The sequence below is a fragment of the Erythrolamprus reginae genome, chromosome 1, assembly GCF_031021105.1.
Source record: "Erythrolamprus reginae isolate rEryReg1 chromosome 1, rEryReg1.hap1, whole genome shotgun sequence".
Lineage (NCBI taxonomy): Eukaryota > Metazoa > Chordata > Lepidosauria > Squamata > Dipsadidae > Erythrolamprus > Erythrolamprus reginae.
This window is the reverse complement of record NC_091950.1, coordinates 423837383-423859981: the sequence shown is the minus strand read 5'-3', so window position 1 is coordinate 423859981 and position 22599 is coordinate 423837383. Positions and strand designations below refer to the sequence as shown.

General features: G+C 44.5%; 1 protein-coding gene across 1 annotated transcript in view; it reads right to left on the bottom strand.

Annotated features, from left to right (window-relative positions):
* CORO6 (coronin 6) overlaps window positions 1–22599 on the bottom strand; it is a 55003-nt gene that overhangs the window by 11522 nt on the left and 20882 nt on the right. The window contains exons 3-6 of the mRNA XM_070735439.1: window positions 17391–17513; window positions 5080–5209; window positions 3573–3754; window positions 2221–2340 (exon numbers count right to left, since the gene is read on the bottom strand). Of these exons, the coding sequence (XP_070591540.1) occupies window positions 2221–2340; window positions 3573–3754; window positions 5080–5209; window positions 17391–17513 (555 nt within the window). The remainder of the gene's footprint in view (window positions 1–2220; window positions 2341–3572; window positions 3755–5079; window positions 5210–17390; window positions 17514–22599) is intronic.

The following is a 22599-nucleotide window of genomic DNA, read 5'->3' as shown; positions in this document are numbered from 1 at the left end:
GTTTATACCGTGTTTCCCCGAAAGTAAGACATATGTCTTACTTTCGGGGTATGGCTTATATAAGCCGACCCCCCTGAAACCCCCCATATGTCTTACAATCGGGGAAACACGGTATCTATCTATCTATCTATCTATCTATCTATCATCCAAGAGCACCAAGAGCCTCGGTGTTGCAGTGGTTAGAGGTTCAGCAGTTCAAATCTCACCACTGCCTCAAGGTTGGACTCCATCCTTCCGAGGGGGGTCAAATGAGGACCCAGATTGTTGGGGGCAAGAGGCGGATTCTGTAAACTGCTTAAAGGAGGCTGTAAAAGCAAGGGGTCTATAAGTCTACATGCTATTGCTATAATGCTATTTCAACTCCCCAAAAAGGCTGACTGGGAATTCTGGGAGTTGAAGTCCGCAAGTCTTAAAAGTGGCCAAGGTTGGAGAATCGTGGCCTGCACAGACTACAAAGTCCATTCCTAGTTCCACCACCTATTTCCACCATCCTCTTTCTGCAGCCCCTGCCTGGGAACACAGCACAACCCCATGCACCCTCCCATTCCCCCCACCCCCCACCCCAAACTTCACAGCAATCGGACTCTGGGAACCAGGCATTGTCCGGGAATGGACCGAACAGTCAGAACTGGAAGTCCAGTGTCCTCAGAGCTTCAGCTTCCCAATTAAGGTTTTTGGCCCTGGGATCACCTGGTGGCCTTGTATCCGAATGTTAACGGCTGAACCCTAGGGAGTCAAGGTGTGCCAAGTGTTGCCCTCTGCTGGACAATCAGAATCTTGGCAATAAATTTGATTTATTACTGACCTCTTAGGAATTGGGAGAGATCAACAGTGGAGAGTCTAAGGGTAAAGTTTTGGGGGTTAGGTGATGATACTACAGAATCGGGAAGTGAGTTCCATGCATTAACTACCGTACTTGGTTACTAAAGTCGTATTTCCTGCAGTCAAGTTCGGTGAGGTTTACTTTAAGTTTGTATCTGATGTGTGCTCTTGTGTTGTTGTGCTTGAAGCTGAAGTAGTCCTTGACAGGAAGGACGTTGTGGCAGATGGTTTTATGGGCTATGCTTATGTCGTGTTTAAGGCGACATAGTTCTAAGTTTTCTAAACCTAGGATTGTAAGACTAGTCGCGTAGGGGATTCTGTTGTGAGTGGAGGAGTGGAGGGCTCTTCTCGTAAAGTATCTCTAGACATTTTTTAGAGTGTTTATGTCCGAAATGTGGTGTTGGTTCCGGATAGATGAGCTGTATTCAAGGACTGGTCTGGTGAAAGTTTTGTATGCTCTGGTTAGTAGTGTGAGATTACCGGAGCAGAAGCTACATAGGATTAGGTTAGCAACTCTTGAAGCCTTTTTGGCGATGTTGTGGCAATGTGTTTTGGACTTGGCGCATGTGGGAATGCCTTGCACATATATCCACCCATAACATGGCCTGCTTGAACATGGCCCCATAATGCCCCAGGCCTTCATCCCAGAGACATGAGGGGAGGGGCCGGGCAGTCCAATGCCCGCGTTCCCAGAGGGAGAGGGATGAGGGGTCCACACCATGCAGCCCAACTACCGGGTCCCAGAGGCCCAGCTCCCGCTGGCTCATGCGGGTGAACCCCGTGGTGAAGATGTGTCCGTCGCGGGTAAAGACGGCGCGCATGGGCCTCATCCCTTCGTGGGCCGCCAACTTCTCCTGGCAGATGGGAAAGAGAGCGTTACGGGTCGGCTGGGGGTGCAGATAAAGTGGCTGGCCACAGGGACGAGGAAGAGAAACGCCAAGGCACATATATACACTCTTACCAACCCAATTGAGGGCAACTAGGCCTCTTTTACAACCTGTGGACTTCAATTCCCAGAATTCCTGAGTCAGCCATGTTGGCTTGAAGTTGAAGTCAGCCATCTTGACTTCATGCCAGCTAGGGCAGGCAAACTTTGCTCTTCTGTAACTTGTGGACTTCAACTCCCAGAATTCCGGAGCCAATCATGCTAGCTTAGGAATTCTGGGAGTTGAAGTCCACGTGTCAAAGAAGACCAAAGTTTGCCAACCCCTTAGCTAGGGAATTCTGGGAGTTGAAGTCCACCCATCTAAAAAGCAAGCTGGGTGAGGGATTATGCTGCTCCTCTTCTCTTCCTGTGGGGTCAAAGGTCAAGATATCCTTGCGTAGCCGCCCCCCCATGCACCCCTTCCAAAGACCCTTAGAACGTTAGTTGCCACTCCGGATGCTGGCCGGTCGTACCAGGTCCCAAAGGGCCAGCTGCCTCTCACTCATCTTGCTGAAGCCAGTGGTGAAGACGCGGCCGTCGGCCAGGAAGATGGCCCGGACGGGGCGTGCCCCCTCGTGGGGCTTGAGGATCTCCTGGGGGCAAGGGTTAGTGGGTTAGGTCACACAAACACGGCACCCACAAAGCATTAGTAGAAGGTTTCTCAAACACTCCGTCACTTTTAAAATGGGTGGACTTCAACTCCCAGAATTCCCCAGCCACCATGACTGGCTGGAGAATTCTGGGAGTTGAAGTCCACCCCTCTAAAAGCATCGTGGCTGGGGAATTCTGGGAATGGAAGTCCATTCATATTAAAGCACACTGGCTGGGGGATTATGGGAGTAGAAGTCCACTCATCTTATTTCATATTTATTTATTTTATTTATATATACAGTGATACCTCGTCTTACAAACGCCTCGTCATACAAACTTTTCGAGATACAAACCCGGGGTTTAAGATTTTTTTGCCTCTTCTTACAAACTATTTTCACCTTACAAACGCACCGCCGCCGCTGGGATGCCCCGCCTCCGGACTTCCGTTGCCAGCGAAGCGCTAGTTTTTGTGATGCTGGGATTCCCCTGCAGCATCGCAAAAACACAGAAGTTCGGAGGTGGGGTTTCCCATGGAGAGGAGCCTCAAGGGATTCCCAGCAGCGCAAAAACGGGCGCTTCGGCTGGCAAAAGGGGTGAATTTTGGGCTTGCACGCATTAATCGCTTTTCCATTGATTCCTATGGGAAACATTGTTTTGTCTTACAAACTTTTCACCTTAAGAACCTCGTCCCGGAACCAATTAAGTTTGGAAGACAAGGTATCACTGTATTTGTCAAACAATTATAAGATGGTAATTTGTATAAACATAACATTAGAAAAAGTAACGATAAAAGACAATAGGAATTCTGGGAGTGGAAGTCCACCCCTCTTAAAGCATGCTGGGTGGGGGATTATGGGAATTGAAGTCCATTCATATTAAAGCAGGCTGGGTTGGGGGATTATGGGAGTGGAAGTCCACTCATCTTATTTATTTATTTATTTTATTTATATATATTTGTCAAACAATTATAAGATGGTAATTTGTACAAACATAACATTAGAAAAAGTAATGATAAAAGATAATAGGAATTCTGGGAGTGGAAGTCCACCCCTCTTAAAGCATGCTGGGTGGGGGATTATGGGAATGGAAGTCCTCCCCTCTTAAAGCTGCCAGGGTTGAACATGCTCATTTCAACCACTCAGAAGCTGCCAAACCAAGGAGGAAAAAGCTCACATCTGCCCCACACGTACTGGGCGCAGGTCAGGCAATCCCACCCTCGTCCCCTCTTACTCACAGCCACCACCAGGTGCTGCCGCGGGTCGATGATGCGCAAATGTTTGTCCTTGCAGGTGGTGACGATCTGGCTCCCGTTGCGGTTCCAACACACGTTGTATATGACATCGGTGTGCAGGTCGTCCAGCGTGATCAGCGCCTCCCCCGTGCCCACGTTCCAAATGATGATGGCGTTGTCACCCCCTGACCCAGAGACACATAGACACATAGAAGATTGACGGCAGAAAAAAACCTCATGGTTCCTCTAGTCTGCCCTTATATTATTTCCTGTGTTTTATCTTAGGATGGATCTATGTTTATCCCAGGCATGTTTCAATTCAGTTCCTGTGGATTTGCCAACCACATCTGCTGGAACTTTGTTCCAAGCATCTACTACTCTTTCAGTAAAATAATATTTTCTCATGTTACTTCTGATCTTTCCCCCAACTAACTTCAGATTGTGTCCCCTTGTTCTTGTGTTCACTCTCCAATTTAAAGCACTTCCCCCCTGAACCTTATTTAACCCTTCAACATATTTAAATGTTTTGATCATGCCCTTTCGTTGTGTCAGGACACATCGAAAGGACCCAGGCTGCCCGAACCCCCTCCCCATTACAGGCTGTTCCTCCTCAGGATCGCAATCGAGCCCCCCAAATTATGCTGTTGAGACATTTCTTCTTGTGTGTTTTTGCCTCATTTTACGACTTTTCTTGCCACGGTCGGTAAGTGAATTCCATCAGCGGGTAAGTCATTAAGTGAATCAGAAGGTCGCAGAAGGGGATCACGTAACCCCAGGACACTGAGACCATCGCCATTGTAATTGGGTTAGATTTTTACCCCCAAAATCAAATAAGAAAGCGAGACAGGTTTACAGATAGTCCTTGACTTATGACCATAGTTTATTTATTTATTTGATTGTTTGTTAATATAACAACAACAACAACAACAACAACAACAGAGTTGGAAGGGACCTTGGAGGTCTTCTAGTCCAACCCCCTGCTTAGGCAGGAAACCCTACACTAATTCAGACAGATGGTTATCCAACATTTGCTAAAAACTTCCAGTGTTGCAGCATCCACAACCTCTAGTTGCAAACTGTTCCAGAGATCAACTGTTCTGACAGGAAATTTCTCCTTAGTTCTCAGTTGCTTCTCTCCTAGTTTAGTTTCCACCCATTGCTTCTTGTTCTACCCTCAGGTGCTTTGGAGAATAGCTTGAGCCCCAAATCTTCTTTATGGCAACCCCTGAGATATTGGAAGGCTGCTATCCTGTCTCCCCTGGTCCTTCTTCTCATTAAACCAGCCGTGCCCAGTTCCTGCAACTGTTCTTCATACATTTCAGCCTCCATTTATCCCCTAATCCTCTTTGTTGCTCTTCTCTGCACTCTTTCTAGAGTCTCAACATCCTTTTTGCATCGTGGCGACCAAAACTGAATGCCGGATTCTCAATGTGCAAGTTGAGAAACATGGGCTTAACCTGAGGAACTCCATCCCACTGGAAACTGCCAGGGTGGGTGGAGAGGCTCTTACCTGCGCTGAGTAAGACGTTGCGGGCCGTGGGGTGCCAAGTCAAGATGCCCACCCGCTTGGAATGCCCTTCCAGGGTCACCACCGGATCCGTCAGGTTTCGCAAGGGCAGGAAATCGGGAATTTGCCACACCTGGAGGGAGAGAAAACAGCCACTGTGCGAGTCCAGCGAGAACGTCCAGCATTTCTTGGCTGAGAGTTGTTGGTAGTTGTGAGAAGTAGTCCTCGACTTACGATCATAATTGAGCCCAAACTTTATGTTGCTAAGTGAGAAATCTGTTGAGCTTTACCCTGTTTTACGACCTTTCTTGCCACCGTTGTTAAGTGAAAAACCTGGTTGTTAAGTGAATCTGACTTCCTCGTTGACTTGGCTTGTCCACAGGTAGCAAAATGGGATCATGTGACCTCAGTTGCCAAGCAACCAAGTTTTGACCATCTGACTGTGGGGGTGCTGCAACAGTCGTAAGTGTGAAAATTGGGCCATAAGTCACTTTTTCCAGGGCACAGGCCTCACTGAAGCCTTTAGACTTCTGGTGGGCCCATTGGGCCATTTTTCGCCTTCCCCAGGCTTCAGGAGGCTTCCTTGAAACATGTGGATGGCGAAAAACGGTCCAACAGGCCTACCAGAAGTTCATTTCTGAACTTCCGGGAGGCCCGTTGGGTCTGTTTTTCACCATCCACAGGCTCTTTCCTGAAGCCTGGGGAGGGCAAAAACGGCCCACCCCCGCTGTCTGGAAGGCCAAAAATTATGTGTGCTGGAACTGACGTAGGGCAACACCTCACATACCCTCAGACTTGGCTCTTCGTGCCTTCTGTGGCATGCATGTCATAGGTTAACCATCACGGGCCTAAGTGGATCTCCCGTCCCCACCTCACCACAGCGGTAGGATTGTCGGCTCACCACAGTAGGCCTACAAAGCAAAGGGAGCCTGATTAGGCCGTGTTGTGGTTAGCTCTGGCCCAGCTCCTGCCCCAAGGACTGTGGATGTGGGGGAGACATCCACATGCTGCAGGCCTGTTTTGCCCCTGGTGGAATCTGCTGATGAAGGCTCCTCTGACCAAGAGGACATGAGTGACAGGGAGGAGGAGAGTGGGGCAGACAGCTCAGAAGGAGATCAATTATCTAGCTCCTCCTTGGATTCAGAACAAGAGTTAATGACACAGCCACGCATGCGGAGAGCGATGCATAGGCAACAAAAACTGAGAGATTATTATCAAAGAAAATGAGGCCACCTGTGGTTGGGTGGGGCTGTGGTCATTAGTGAGGCTGCTATAAAGAGCAGCCTGTGGGTTTGGCCATTGTGGAGGATTATCTGATCGTTGTGTTTCGTGCCTGCTTTACTGACTTTGACTTTTTGTGTGCTGATTTTTCCCCGCTTTGAAACTAAACCAGAGCAAAGTGTGTGTCACTTTGTGAAAGAAGAAGGACTGTGAATTGCCTCACAGCTACAAGGTAAGTATCACAGAACTGATAAGGGACTTGTACAAATTACCAGTTTGTTTGGAGACAAGTGCTCTTTGCTATACAAAAAGAGGGCTTGGTTTAAGTGAATTTTCATTATAAAGGACATTGTTTTGAATTTTCAAATGTGTGTGTGTCTGAAATTTGTACCTGTGAATTACTGGGGGAAGTCTTCCAGAGAGCCCGACAGAACAGGCCATTGTACTGTTTTTCACACTTTGGAGGCTCCAGGGAAGCTTCTTGAAGCCCTGGAGTGCGAATAACGGCACAACAGGCAAACCGGAAGATTAAATAAACAGACTTCCAGTTTCCCTGTTGTGCTGTTTTTCACACTCTGTGCCTTCTGGAAGCTTCCCTGAAGGATTCGGAGTGCAAAAAAACAGCAAAACGGGCAAACTGGAAGTCCGTTTGGCTGTTTTTTCACTGTCTCAGGCTTCAGTGAGGCCTATGCGCAGAAGCGGGGAGGGGGGGATTTTGTGCATGTACTGGGGGTAGCGGGGTGTGTGCGCATACGTGGGGGGGAGGAATGGGTGTGAGCACATGCATGCGTGCTAGCACATGTATACACACAACCTTTGGCACACGAACCAGAAAAGGTTTGCCCTCATTGGCCTAAGGCCTCATTAGGCCCTAAACGAAACATAGAAACATAGAAGTCTGACGGCAGAAAAAGACCTCATGGTCCATCTAGTCTGCCCTTATACTATTTTCTGTATTTTATCTTATGATGGATCGATGTTTATCCCAGGCATGTTTAAATTCAGTTCCTGTGGATTCTTCCTTCCTTCCTTCCTTCCTTCCTCCTTTCCTTCCTTCCTCATTCATAGAAACATAGAAGATTGACAGTCCATCTAGTCTGCCCTTGTACTATTTCCTCTATTTTATCTTAGGATGGATCTATGTTTATCCCAGGCATGTTTCAATTCAGTTACTGTGGATTTACCAACCACGTCTGCTGGACGTTTGTTCCAAGGATCTACTACTCTTTCAGTGAAATAATATTTTCTCATGTTGTTTTTGATCTTTCCCCCAACTAACTTCAGATTGTGGCCCCTTGTTCTTGTGTTCACTTTCCTATTAAAAACACTTCCCTCCTGGACCTTATTTAACCCTTTAACATATTTAAATGTTTTGATCCTGTCCCCCCTTTTCCTTCTGTCCTCCAGACTATACAGATGGAGTTCATGAAGTCTTTCCTGATACGTTTTATGCTTAAGACCTTCCACCATTCTTGTAGCCCGTCTTTGGACCTGTTCAATTTTGTCAATACTGTATCTTTTTGTAGGTGAGGTCTCCAGAACTGAACACAGTATTATTCCAAATGGGGTCTCACCAGCGCTCTATATAGCGGGATCATAATCTCCCTCTTCCTACTTGTTATACCTCTAGCTATGCAGCCAAGCATCCTACTTGCTTTTCCTACCACACTGCTCACCCATTTTGAGACTGTCAGAAATCACGACCCCTAAATCCTTTTCTTCTGAAGTTTTTGCTAAACACAGAACTGCCAATGCAATATCAGATTGAGGATTCCTTTTCCCCAAGTGCATTATTTTACATTTGGAAACATTAAACTGCAGTTTCCATCATCACAGCTTCGGCCTGTTATGCCAGGTAAATCCATCCTGACTCATCGCGTGAAGGACAGGACCACGTCAACTGAGGCGAAACAGGAGGCCCAGCCTATTTCCACAGGGGTGGAGGAGACGCAGCATGGCCTGCTCAGGGGTTTCTGTCCCAGGCCCAGTTTAGGAAAACGGGTAAAACGGGCAGAGGCAGGAGAGTGGCGCTTCTAAATCCGCCAGCTGTCCGCAGGTTCCCTAGCTGGGATTTGAACACACTCCTTACACTTTTAAAACGCTGTAAACAAAATTGCTTTGATTTTGAACCCTGTAGATATAATTCATTCCTTTTCCTGTCTAATCATACAAGATTGGGATAAATAAATAAAATACGCGGGCAAAGCCGAGTGATCAGCTAGTAAAATATACAATGGAATAAAATAAAACTATAAAATGAAGTGGAACAAAATATAATATAAAATGAAATGAAATAAATTTGAAAATATAATAAAAAATAGAAATAGGATGGATTACATAGAATAGAATCCAATAAGACATGGTGTAGAGTAAAGTAAAAGTAAAGCAGGAGTAAAATTAAAGTAAAGTAAAAATAAACTAAATGTAAAATAAAAGTAAAGTAAAAGTAAGATAAAATAAAATAAAAATATAATAATAATAATAATTAATAATAATAATAATTAATACAAATAATACAAATAATACAAATAATACAAATAATACAAATAATACAAATAATACAAATAATACAAATAATACAAATAATACAAATAATACAAATAATACAAATAATACAAATAATACAAATAATACAAATAATACAAATAATACAAATAATACAAATAATACAAATAATACAAATAAATCAATGCCTTTTTTTATGATTCAAAATGTAATGTAAAGGCAATAAGTAATTTCAACACCTTGAATTAGTCTTCCTAAGGCCAACAGTGAAATGATCAGCCCTCTTTCCTGAGGCAGGGAGTTCCAAAGCTGAAGGAATCCTTTCCTGCTCTCTTAAGCCAGACCCTCTATTACAAATAGGATGCTCATACCGGCCTCATTCCCCCCCAACATTTCTGACAGATTTCTCTCCCCCCGACTGCACACAGCACTGCCCCCCCCAAGGTGTTGGCCACACCCAGAAGGTTTGGCTCCACCCCATTTTCTTCTGTTAATATGCCACAGAAGTATCAATGTGAGACTGCCACGCCTACTGCTCTCCGAGAATGGTCCGTGTGACCTTGGGAACGTGGCCACTCTTTGCTTTTCCCTTTCTCTACAACCCTGGAATCACCTGGGTGGTAGCGCTGTAACCCTCCACTCCACCTGATCCTGCTTAGCTCATCCAGAGTTCTCACCCTGAGGCCATCAGCCTCACAATGCAGATAAAAAAAGAAATGTTATCAGTCGATGTTTCAATTATTTTTCATCTTTTCTTCACACCTGGAGTTGTGAAACAGACCTGAACCTTTGCCTGTTGCTCCTATTCTCTTCTACCACAAGGAAAAACACCCATTGCTTAATCTTAAAATAGATAGATAGATAGATAGATAGATAGATAGATAGATAGATAGATAGATAGATAGATAGATAGATAGATAGACAGACAGACAGATCTCGCTGGAGTCGGGCTACAAGAATGGTGGAAGGTCTTAAGCATAAAACGTATCAGGAAAGACTGAATGAACTCCATCTGTATAGTCTGGAGCAGTGTTTTTCAACCGGTGTGCCGCGGCACACTAGTGTGCTGCGAGACATGGTCAGGTGAGCCGCGAGGCGGCTCCTGCAAGTGGGAGCTCCAGGGCTGAGGCTTCAGCCCTGGAGCTCCCACTTGCAGAAGCCGCCCCCTGGCTATTGCCCACTGCCGCCACTGCTATTGGCACCCTCCTGCGGGAGACCGGCAAAGGTTGTTTTAAAAGTCGGCCCCTTCGCCGCTAATAGCGGCAGTGGGGGTGGCGGGCAATAGCCTGGGGGAGGGGCGGCTTCTGCAAGTGGGAGCCCAGGGCTGAGGCTTCCACTTGTGGCTGTCCCTGCCCGCTCGATCCGTCATTCCCTCCGGCTTTCTTGGGGCGCGGCTCCTCCCACAGCGGTGGCTGCAGCGGCGCTGGCAATCCGGCCGCTAGCCACTCCGAGCGCTGTGGGAACGTCCACCCCTCTCACAGTCCCGTCCCGGCCTGTCAGTAAAGGGGCTGCTTCCCATCCCCCTGCCAGATTGCTCAGAACATTCAAACTAAGGAAAACCTTTGCCGGCCTCCACAGAGAAGAAAGGAAGAGAGAGAATGAGAGAGAGAGAGAGCAACAGAGAGAGAGAGAGAACAAGAGAGAGAAAGCATGAGAGAGAGAGAAAGAACAAGAGAGAGAGAAAGAAAATGAGAGAGAAAAAGAGAGAGAACAAGAGAGAGAGAAAGAAAATAAGAGAGAACGAGAGAGCAACAGAGAGAGAGAGAAAATAAGAGAGAGAATGAGAGAGAGAGAGCAACAGAGAGAGAGAGAGAACAAGAGAGAGAAAGCATGAGAGAGAGAGAAAGAACAAGAGAGAGAAAGCATGAGAGAGAAAGAAAACAAGAGAACAAGAGAGAGCAACAGAGAGAGAGAGAAAGAACAAGAGAGAGAAAGCATGAGAGAGAGAGAAAGCATGAGAGAGAAAGAAAATAAGAGAACAAGAGAGAGCAACAGAGTGAGAGAGAAAGAACAAGAGAGAGAGAAAGAAAATAAGAGAGAGAACAAGAGAGAGTGAGAAAGAAAATAAGAGAACAAGAGAACAACAGAGAGAGAAAGAACAAGAGAGAGAAAGCATTTATAAGGGGATGTTACATGGGATTGTATATATGAGGGGGTTATTTATGTATGTATGTATGTATGTATGTATGTATGTATGTATGTATGTATGTATGTATGTATTAGATTTGTGTCATTTTGGTTGGTGGTGTGCCCCAGGATTTTGTAAATGTAAAAAATGTGCCGCGGCTCAAAAAAGGTTGAAAATCACTGGTCTGGAGGACAGAAGGAAAAGGGGGGGACATGATCAAAACATTTAAAGGGTTAAATAAGGTTCAGGAGGGAAGTGTTTTTAATAGGAAAGTGAACACAAGAACAAGGGGACACAATCTGAGGTTAGTTGAGGGAAAGATCAGAAGCAACATGAGAAAATATTATTTGACTGAAAGAGTAGTAGATCCTTGGAACAAACTTCCAGCAGATGTGGTTGGTAAATCCACAAGAACTGAATGTAAACATGCCTGGGATAAACATAGATCCATCCTAAGATAAAATACAGGAAATAGTATAAGGGCAGACTAGATGGACCAGGAGGTCTTTTTCTGCCATCAGACTTCTATGTTTCTATGTTTCTATGGAGACTTGAACTCAGATTTCAGAGAGTCCAGACAGCCCTTGGATATCTCCAACCTGGCGCCTGTCACATCCATTGGGAATTCAAGGTTTTGACACCTAGTACATCAAACAGTGAGCTAAGCTGCCTTTTGAGAACGAACTGGGGTTTGAAGGAGATATACAAGTTTCTCTGGGCTTCACACCATGATCAACTCCTCCCCTCTTAAAGCATTGCTGGCTGGGGAATTCTGGGAGTGGAAGTCCTCCTTTCTTAAAGCATTTCCAAGGCTAAGAAACATCCCCTGCCTGAGACAACCGTGTCCTTAGGAAAGTTCAAATCTCACGTCGAAACCTTTTTCATGCATCCGTCAACAGTTACGCTGGTAGCACCACTGAATCCAAGGCAGGCTGGGGCAGCTTTGAAACCGCCACCGTTGCTGTTGCCAGCAGAGGCACTGATCCATCACACCCAAAACGTTTGCTCTTTGCAAAAGCTGGCTTGTGTGTGTGTGGGGGGGGGGATGCACCAGTGTGTGTGTTTTTTGTCTCTGTGTGTGTTTATTTATTTATTTATTCATTTATTCATTTAATTTATTTGTTTTGTCACATACGTATTTGTGGTATACAAAGATATTTATATACATGATACTAGTAAAAGAGAAACATTAGGACAGGGGACGGAAGGCACACTGGCGCACTTATGCACGCCCCTTACTGACCTCTTAGGAATCGGGAGAGGTCAATGGTGGAGAGTCTAAGGGTAAAGTTTTGGGGTTAAGTGGATGATGCTACAGAGTCTGGTAGTGAGTTCCAGGCATCAACTACTCGGTTACTAAAGTCGCATTTCCTGCAGTCGAGTTTAGAGAGGTTTACTTTGAGTTTGCATCTGTTGTGTGCTTGTGTGTTGTTGTGGTTGGAGCTGAAGTAGTCACTGACAGGGAGAACATTGTAGGAGATGGTTTTATGGGCTGTATTTAAGTCGTGTTTAAGGCGATGTAGTTCTAAGCTTTCTAAACCTAGGATTGTGAGTCTAGTTGTGTAGGTAAGCTGCTGCGGGTGGAGGAGTGTGTGTTTGTGTGTGTGTGTATTGTTAATGGCGAGTATTCTGAGCAGAGACAGGTTACAAGCGGTGTGCCACAAGGGTCTGTTCTGGGTCCTATTCTTTTTAATATGTTTGTGAGTGACATAGGGGAAGGTTTGGTAGGGAAGGTTTGCCTATTTGCCGATGACTCTAAAGTGTGCAATAGGGTTGATATTCCTGGAGGGGTCTGTAATATGGTAAATGATTTAGCTTTACTAGATAAATGGTCAAAGCAATGGAAACTGCAGTTTAATGTTTCCAAATGTAAAATAATGCACTTGGGAAAAGGAATCCTCAATCTGAGTATTGCATTGGCAGTTCTGTGTTAGCAAAAACTTCAGAAGAGAAGGATTTAGGGGTAGTGATTTCTGACAGTCTCAAAATGGGTGAGCAGTGTGGTCAGGCAGTAGGAAAAGCAAGTAGGATGCTTGGCTGCATTGCTAGAGGTATAACAAGCAGGAAGAGGGAGATTGTGATCCCCTTATATAGAGCGCTGGTGAGACCACATTTAGAATAATACTGTGTTCAGTTCTGGAGACCTCACCTACAAAAAGATATTGACAAAATTGAACGGGTCCAAAGACAGGCTACAAGAATGGTGGAAGGTCTTAAGCATAAAATGTATCAGGAAAGACCCAATGAACTCCATCTGTATAGTCTGGAGGGCAGAAGGAAAAGGGGGGACATGATCGAAACATTTAAATATGTTAAAGGGTTAAATAAGGTTCAGGAGGGAAGTGTTTATAATAGGAAAGTGAACACAAGAACAAGAACAATCTGAAGTTAGTTGGGGGAAAGATCAAAAGCAACATGAGAAAATATTATTTCACTGAAAGAGTAGTAGATCCTTGGAACAAACTTCCAGTAGACGTGGTAGATAAATCCACAGTAACTGAATTGAAACCTGCCTGGGATAAACATAGATCCATTGTAAGATAAAACACAGGAAATAGTATAAGGGCAGACTAGATGAACCATGAGGTCTTTTTCTGCCGCCAGTCTTCTATGTTTCTATGTTTCTATGTGTACGTACGTTGAGCTGCTCATCCCTTCCTCCTCCTGGCCTCCTGCACGGAAAGCTCTATTCTTAGGTGCTGAGTCCTGGCTGTTATTTTTAGCCCAAAAATGCTGCTTCATGCCCATGGAAAAGGTGCCAGCTCCCAGCCTGGGGTTCCAAAGCCCCCCCCTCCAGCCGGCCCTCGGACAGCCGAGCAAATCGTCCCTTGTCTTTTTGTGCCAATGGAGTTAAAGGGGTAGCTGATCGGACGCCCTGGGCCCTCTGCAATGGGCACTTTGCCCCCTCCGGGTTCTGCTGACTAACTGCTTTTGATTTTTTTTTTCCCGGGCTGCTCCTGGGGAGCTTGGAAAAAATCCCAGGGCTCTTGTTCAGCTTGGGGAAAGGTGGCTGGCTCAGCAATTTTGGGGATCTCCCGGGAGGGGGGAGGAGGAAAAACTGCTGGTTTTTTTCCCCCCAAAAAAGTCCTGCAGCTGCAAATGCTTGGTTTGCCCAGCCGAGAAATGAGGGAGAGGTTGGTGCAGTGCAGAGGGTGGATTGGCAAAATAGGAACAGGGACAGGATTAAGGATAGAATTAATAGAATTTAGACTAGACTAGACTAGACTAGACTAGAGAATAATGGGATGGGATGAAGAATAGGATGGATTGGAATGGAATGGAATAGAATAGAATAGACTAGAATAAAGGCTGGATTAGATTGGACTAGAGTAGAGTAGAGTAGAATAGAACAGAAGAAGGAATAGAATAGAACGGAATGGAATAAGGAATAGAAACACAGAAGATTGACGGCAGAAAAAGACCTCATGGTCCATCTAGCCTGCCCTTATACTATTTCTTGTATTTTATCTTAGGATGGATATATGTTTATCCCAGGCATGTTTACATTCAGTTCCTGTGGATTTACCAACCACATCTGCTGGAAGTTTGTTCCAAGGATCTACTGCTCTTTCTGTAAAATAATATTTTCTCATGTTGCTTCTAATCTTTCCCCCAACTAACCTCAGATTGTGCCCCCTTGTTCTTGTGTTCACTTTCCTATTGAAAACACTTCCCTCCTGAACCTTATTTAACCCTTTCACATATTTAAATGTTTCGATCATGTCCCCCCCCTTTCCCTTTTGTCCTCCAGACTATACAGATGGAGTTCATTAAGTCTTATCTGATACGTTTTATGCTTAAGACCTTCCACCATTAAGACCTTCCACCATTCTTGTAGCCCGTTCAATTTTATCAATATCTTTTTGTAGGTGAGGTCTCCAGAACTGAACACAGTATTCCAAATGTGGTCTCACCAGCGCTCTATATAAGGGGATCACAATCTCCCTCTTCCTGCTTGTTATACCTCTAGCTATGCAGCCAAGCATCCTACTTGCTTTCCCTACAGTCTGACTGTACTGTTCACCCATTTTGAGACTGTCAGAAATCACTCACCCTAAATCCTTCTCTTCTGAAGTTTTTGCTAGCACAGAACTGCCAATACAATACTCAGATGGAGGATTCCTTTTGCCCAAGTGTATTATTTTACATTTGGAAACATTAAACTGCAGTTTCCATTGCTTTGACCATTTATCTAGTAAAGCTAAATCATTTACCATATTACAGACGCCTCCAGGAATATCAACCCTATTGCACACTTTAGAGTCATTGGCAAATAGGCAAACCTTCCCTACCAAACCTTCCCCTAGAATGGACTAAGGAATGGAATGGAATGGAAAGGAATGGAACAGAGCAGAATAAGGAAAGGACTGGATGAGACAGGACTGGACTCGATTGGACTGGACTAGACTAGACTAGACTAAAACAAGGAATAGAATAGAACAGAACGGACCAGAACGGAATAAGGAAAGGACTGGACTAGATTAGAACAGAACAAAACTAGAATAAGAATTGGAATTAGAATAAAATTTCAAAATAGAATGGAATGGAATAGGAATAGAGGACGGGATGGGATAGAAGAGGAGAAGTGAGAACAACTGGAATTCTGGGAATTGAAGTCCACTCATCCTCAATCTCCAATGCCTTCAAGACCGACATAAACACAATTCAAGGAACGTGGCACCTGCAAAGTGGCTCGTTGTGTGAATGGCCTAATTTCCTTGCTTGCTACAGCCCCCTCCTCATGAATAAGACCCCCAATGCAGAACAAAAGAGCTTCCAACTGCCACAAACATTTGAAATTAAATCCAACTGCTCCCAAGTAAGGGTCCAAAAAGTCCCTGCCTCCAATTCGAAGCCCTATTTTGACCAAAGACGCCAAACTCAGTCGCCAACCTACCATCCTTCTCATAATAAGGCTTTCAGTTTTCCATAATACAAATCTAATAAATACAAATACAAATAAAAATAAGCCCTGAAAAAGTCATTAAACCAGCAAAATTCAAACTTATGACCACTGTCCCACCCCCGGCAATTACTTGATTGCAATTTGGGTGCTCCTGTTTAATGACTGGTTGTAGAATCCTGGGGTCACAATTTTTGCATCTCTCCCCTCCCCATTTCTGGCAAAATATGGCCCGAAAAATAATAATAATTGCCATGAGTTAATCTGGATTCGCATTTACAACCAGGTAACTCAACCTTCGACTGCATGACTTGGACTATAGTTTGACTTACATTTATAGGAAAATAGCATTATAACATTTAGACTTATGTACCGCTTCCTAATGCTTTTCCAGCCCTCTCTAAGCGGTTTACAGAATCAGCCTCTTGCCCCCAACAATCTGGGTCCTCATTTGACCCACCTGGGAGGGAAGGAAGGAAGGAAGGGAGGAATAGCAATAGCATTTAGACTTGTATACCACTTCCTAGTGGTTTTACAGCCCCCTCTAAGCTGTTTACAGAATCAGTCTATTTGCTCCCAACAATCTGGGTCCTCATTTGACCCACCTTGGAAGGATGGAAGGCTGAGTCAACCTTGAGCTGGTGGTGAGATCTGAACTGCTGACCTGGTGGTTAGCTGAAGGAACCTGCAGTGTTGTACCCTAACCACTGGGCCATCCCAGCTCTTTCCTTCGTTCCTTCGTTCCTTCCTTCTCTATGTCTTTGTCTCTGTGTCTCTCTTTTTCTTTCTTTCTTTCTTTCTTTCTTTCTTTCTTCCTCCCTCCCTCCCTTCTCTGTGTCTTTGTCTCTGTGTCTTTTTCTTTCTTTCTTTCTTTCTTTCTTTCTTTCTTTCTTTCTTTCTTTCTTTCTTTCTTTCTTTCATAGAAACGTAGAAACATAGATGATTTACCGCAGGAAAAAAAACCTCCTGATCCATCTAGTTTGCCCTTATACAATTCCCTATGTTTTATATCAGGATGGATCTATATTTATCCCAGGCATGTTTAAATTCAGTTCCTGTGGATTTACCAACCACGTCTGCTGGAAGTTTGTTTCTAGCAATAGCATTTATTTTTATTATTTATTTATTTATTTATTAGATTTGTATGCCGCCCCTCTCCGTAGACTTGGGGTGGCTCACAACAGCAATAGAACAATTTAGACTTATAGACTGCTTCCGAGTGCTTCTACAGCCCTCTCTAAGAGGTTTACAGAATCCGCCTCTTGCCCCCAACAATCTGGGTCCTCATTTGACCCCCCTTGGAAGGATGGAAGGCTGAGTTAACCTGAGCCGGTGGTGAGATTTGAACTACTGAACTACATCTAGCAGTTGCCTGAAGGAGCCTGCAGGGCTACACTCTAACCACTGGGCCACCCAGCTCTAAAAAACAGGTGTCAAAAGTGGGGTCTGTTCCCACGATGACTCAACTTATGACAAAGACGACTAAACATAGAAATCGCGGTCTTATGTCAAGGACGCCCCGCTTGCAAAACGTCTGAAGGGCTGTGACTTTCCTACCATGATGGTGGTGTCGTCCGATGCGCTGGCGATGACGTTGTCGTTGTGGGGGCACCAGTCGATATCCAGCACCGGGGCCGTATGGCCGGTCACCAGAGGAACGTTCTTGTCCACGCGGCCCATCTGCCAACAGAAACAGAGAACAGGGGCATCATATTCATGGGTTAAATTTACATGCCGCCCATTTATGTAGTTTTGTGTATGATATGACTGTGTGTATGTATTTTATATATTGGGGTCTTTTCTTTTTAGACTTTTTAATGTTAAATTGTTATTTTAGATTTTAATTATTAGATTTGTTACCATTTATTGTTTTTATCACTGTTGTGAGCCGCCCCGAGTCTTGGGAGAGGGGCGGCATACAAATCTAATTAATAATAATAATAATAATAATAATAATAATAATAATAATAATAATAATAATCTCATGCTCCAGGGGGAAGTTCAGCCTGGAGGTGGTGTGTTCTAGTCCTGTTTTTTGGCATGAAAGCCAGCTGGGTTACACCAGACCAGGGGTCCCCAAACTTGACAACTTGAAGACTTGTGGACTTCAACTCCCAGAATTCTCCAGCCAGCTACTTGAAGTCAACAAGTCTTCAAGTTGCCAAGTTTGAAGACCTCTGCACTAGACCAATCACCAGGAGGCTGTGAGTTCTAGTCCTGTCTTAGGCATGAAAGTACTACAGGCCAGTTAGCTTGACATCAGTTATAGTTAAAATGATGGAGACTCTACTCAAAAAGAGGATAAATCAGCATCTAAAAAACAATAACTTATTAGACCCAAATCAGCATGGCTTTACTGGAGGCAAATCATGTCAGACTAATCTCATTGATTTCTTTGACTATGTCACAAAGGTGTTGGATCAAGGTGGTGCCGTGGATATTGCCTACCTGGACCAGCAAAGCCTTTGATACGGTTCCACATAAAGAGCTGATAGATAAATTAGTGAAGATTGGACTTAATCCCTGGATAGTTCAGTGGATTTCAAGCTGGCTGAAGTGTAGACATCAGAGAGTTATTGTTAATGGCGAGTATTCTGAGCAGAGACAAGCGGTGTGCCACAAGGGTCTGTTCTGGGTCCTATTCTTTTTAATATGTTTGTGAGTGACATAGGGGAAGGTTTCGTAGGGAAGGTTTGCCTATTTGCCGATGACTCTAAAGTGTGCAATAGGGTTGATATTCCTGGAGGCGTCTATAATATGGTAAATGATTTAGCTTTACTAGATAAATGGTCAAAGCAATGGAAACTGCAGTTTAATGTTTCCAAATGTAAAATAATGCACTTGGGCAAAAGGAATCCTCAATCTGAGTATTGCATTGGCAGTTCTGTGTTAGCAAAAACTTCAGAAGAGAAGGATTTAGGGTGAGTGATTTCTGACAGTCTCAAAATGGGTGAGCAGTGCAGTCAGGCATCCTAAGATAAAATACAGGAAATAGTATAAGGGCAGACTAGATGGATCATGAGGTCTTTTTCTGCCATCAGTCTTCTATGTTTCTATGAAAGCCAGCTGGGTGACTTTGGACCAATCACCAGGAGGCTGTGAGTTCTAGTTCCACCTTAGGCATGAAAACCAGGGGCGTGACTTTGGATCAATCACCAGGAGACGGTGAGTTCTAGTCCTGCCTTATACGTGAAAGTCAAGTCATAATGTAACACAGTGAGAAATAGATAAAATGATAAATGAGTTGGGAATACTTTATTAAATGTTTTTAGGAAAAAGAAATCTATACTTGATAATTGAATACTATATTTCCATTAAGAACGGAATAATGGTTTGTTAAATTGATGGTGTTGATATGTAATGATAGAAATTAAGTAGATTTAATAGAAACATAGAAGATTGACGTCAGAAAAAGACCTCCTGGTCCATCTCGTCTACCCTTATACTATTTCCTGTATATTTTATCTTAGGATGGATTTATGTTTATCCCAGGCATGTTTAAATTCAGATACTGTGGGTTGACCAACCACGTCTGCTGGAAGTTTGTTCCAAGCATCTTCTCCTCTTTCAGTCAAATAATATTTTCTCACGTTGCTTCTGATCTTTCCCCCAACTAACCTCAGATTGTGCCTCCTTGTTCTTGTGTTCACTTTCCTATTATAAACACTTCCCTCCTAACCTTACTCAACCCTTTAACCTATTTAAATGTTGCAGTCATGTCCCCCCTTTTCCTTCTGTCCACCAGACCAGACAGATGGAGTTCATGAAGTCTTTCCTGATACGTTTTATGCTTAAGACCTTCCCCCATTCTTGTAGCCCGTCTTTGGATCCGTTCAATTTTATCAATCTCGTTTTGTAGAACTGGACACAGTCTTCCAAATGTGGTCTCACCAGCGCTCTCTATACAGCGGGATCACAATCTCCCTCTTCCTGCTTGTTATACCTCTAGATATGCAGCCAAGCATTCTACTTGCTTTCCCTACCGTCTGACCGTACTATTTCCTCATTTGGAGACTGTCAGAAATCAAGACCCCTAAATCCTTCTCTTCTGAAGTTTTTGCTAACACAGAACTGCCAATACAATACAGGATTGTAGGTTTGATTGTAGGTTGATTGGCAGGAAGGTGAGAGGGACACCCCCACTGTCAATGCCTGATTGGTCGGATTGTAAAAATAGGTTCCAAGGCGCCAGAATAGAAGCTTTAGTTCCTAACACCAGGAGAAATTTGTCTTTTCCCATGGCCTTACGAGACCCCTATGAAGAGGTCATTTGACCCCCAAAGGGGTCCCGGCCCCCAGGTTGAGTACCACTGGTCTATGGGGAACTCCCTGGCTTTGTGGTCCAGTCAAGGTTTGTTTGTTTGTTTGTTTGTTTATTTAGTTAGTTAGTTAGTTAGTCCAATACATAATGAAGGTTAATGAGATTAACTGTTCTGTCGGGCTCTCTGGTAGACTCCTTCCAAAAATTCACAGGTACAAAGTTCAGACACACAAATGTTTGAAAATTCAAAACAATGTTCTTTATAATGAAAATTCACTTAATCCAAGCCCTCTTTTGGGATAGCAAAGAGCACTTGTCTCCAAACAAACTGGTAATTTCTACAAGTCCCTTATCAGTTTTGAGATACTTAGCTTGCAGCTGTGAGGCAATTCACAGTCCTTCTTCTTTCACAAAGTGAAACACACTTTGCTCTGGTTTAGTTTCAAAGCGGGGGAAAATCAGCACACAAAAAGTCAAAGTCAGTAAAGCAGTCACGAAACACAACGATCAGATAATCCTCCACAATGGCCAAACCCACAGGCTGCTCTTTATAGCAGCCTCACTAATGACCACAGCCCCACCCAACCACAGGTGGCCTCATTTTCTTTGATAATAATCTCTCAGTTGTTGCTGCCTATGCATCGCTCTCCGCATGCGTGGCTGTATCATTAACTCTTGTTCTGAATCCAAGGAGGAGCTAGATAATTGATCTCCTTCTGAGCTGTCTGCCCCACTCTCCTCCTCCCTGTCACTCATGTCTTCTTGGTCAGAGGAGCCTTCATCAGCAGATTCCATGGGGGGGGGGCAAAACAGGCCTGTAGCTTGTGGATGTCTCCCCCACATCCACAGTCCTTGGGGCAGGAGCTGGGCCAGAGCTAACCACAACATTAACCATGTATAATATATATCAAAGAAAGGAAAGAAAGAAAGGATAGGAGTGAAATATAAGAATAAAATGCAATACAATAATCCCTCGCTACTTCACAGTTCATCTTTCGCGGGTTCGCTATTTTACGGGTTTTCAAAGGGGGCTTAAATCCATTAAATCCATTGAAAATTTAAAATCCATTAAAAATTCATACAATTCTTCTACAGTCCTACTGTATATTAAAGAAACTGGTAGGATATCACTTGTAGTTCCAGCTGAGAAACATTATAGAACGACTGTTTAATGCAAAGGGTGGGTTTTAAAAGTCCAAATACTTGTTAAATACATAAAAAAAAAAATCTTTTCTCTACTTCACAGAAATTTGTTTTTCACGGGTGGTCTTGGAACGCATCCCCCGCGAAAAACGAGGGATCAATGGAAAATAGAGGAAGGTGCGTTATATTTTAAGCGTGTCCATCTTACACCAAGGACAAAAGGAAACAGGGCGATGATTTCTCATCATTGGAACGTCACGGCTCCGTTAACGCAGCCCGAAATCATTGGAGCCATTTTTGGCAGTCCCGTCACGCTCTTCGCTCCACGATAGGGACTAGCGCCGAGCTCCAACTCCCAGATCCACCTGGCAGGACAAGAACATCCCGATCCATCCCTGGGCATCCGAGCGTTGGGTCTTATTTTAAGGGGGAGCTTTAAGGGCGGAATTTTCAGGCTGGGTGACTTTGAAAAGAGACGGTTGGTTTTCGGTTTTTTGTTCCTGTTGGGGGACGGTGGTCCCTGAGCCTCACCTGAGGTTTTTGTGGCTGTTTGTTCTCCAGGGGGAGGAAGAGGAGGAAGGGGAAGAAAAAGAGAGAAGGAAGGGAGAAGGAAAAGGGAAGAGGGAAAGGATGGAGAGGAAGGGTGGAGAGGAGAAAAGAGGAGAAGGAGGAGGGAGGGAGGGAGGAAAGGAGAAGGAAAAAGAAGAAGTGATGGGGAGGAAGAGTCCTCGGAGAGGGGCGCCATACAAATCACATCAAATCAAATCAATAAATGGAAAGAGAAGGAAAGAAGAGGAGACAGAGGGGAAGGAAGGGAGGAGGAGGGAGAGAGGAAGGCGAGGAGGAAAAAGAAAGAAAAGGAGAAGGAGAAGTGATGGGGAGAAAGAGAAAGAAGGGGAAGGGGAAGAAAAGGAGAAAAAAGGGAGAAGGAGAAGGCAAGGGGAAAAGGAAGGAAAGGGAGAGGAGAGGAGGAGGGAAAGGAGGAAGAGAAGAAAGGGAGGAAGAAAGGAAAGTGGGAGGAAGGGAATAAGGGGAGGAGAAAAGAAGAAAAGGAGAAGTGATGGAGAGGGAGAGGAAGAAGGGAAGAGAAAGAAAAGGAGAGGAGAGGAGAAGGAAGGGAGAAGAAGAAGGGAAGGGGAAAGGAAGGGAGGGGAAGGGAGAGGAGGATGGAAAGGAGAAAGAGAAGAAAGGGAGGAAGAAAGGAAAGGAAAGGAGGAGGGAAAGGAGAAGGAGGAGGGAGAGAGGGAGGGGGAAAGGGGAAGAAAAGGAGAAGAAGAGGAGAAGGAAGGGAGGAGAGGGAGAGGAAGAAGAAGAAAGAAAAGGAGAAGAAGAGGTGATGGGGGAGGAAGAGGAGGAAGATGA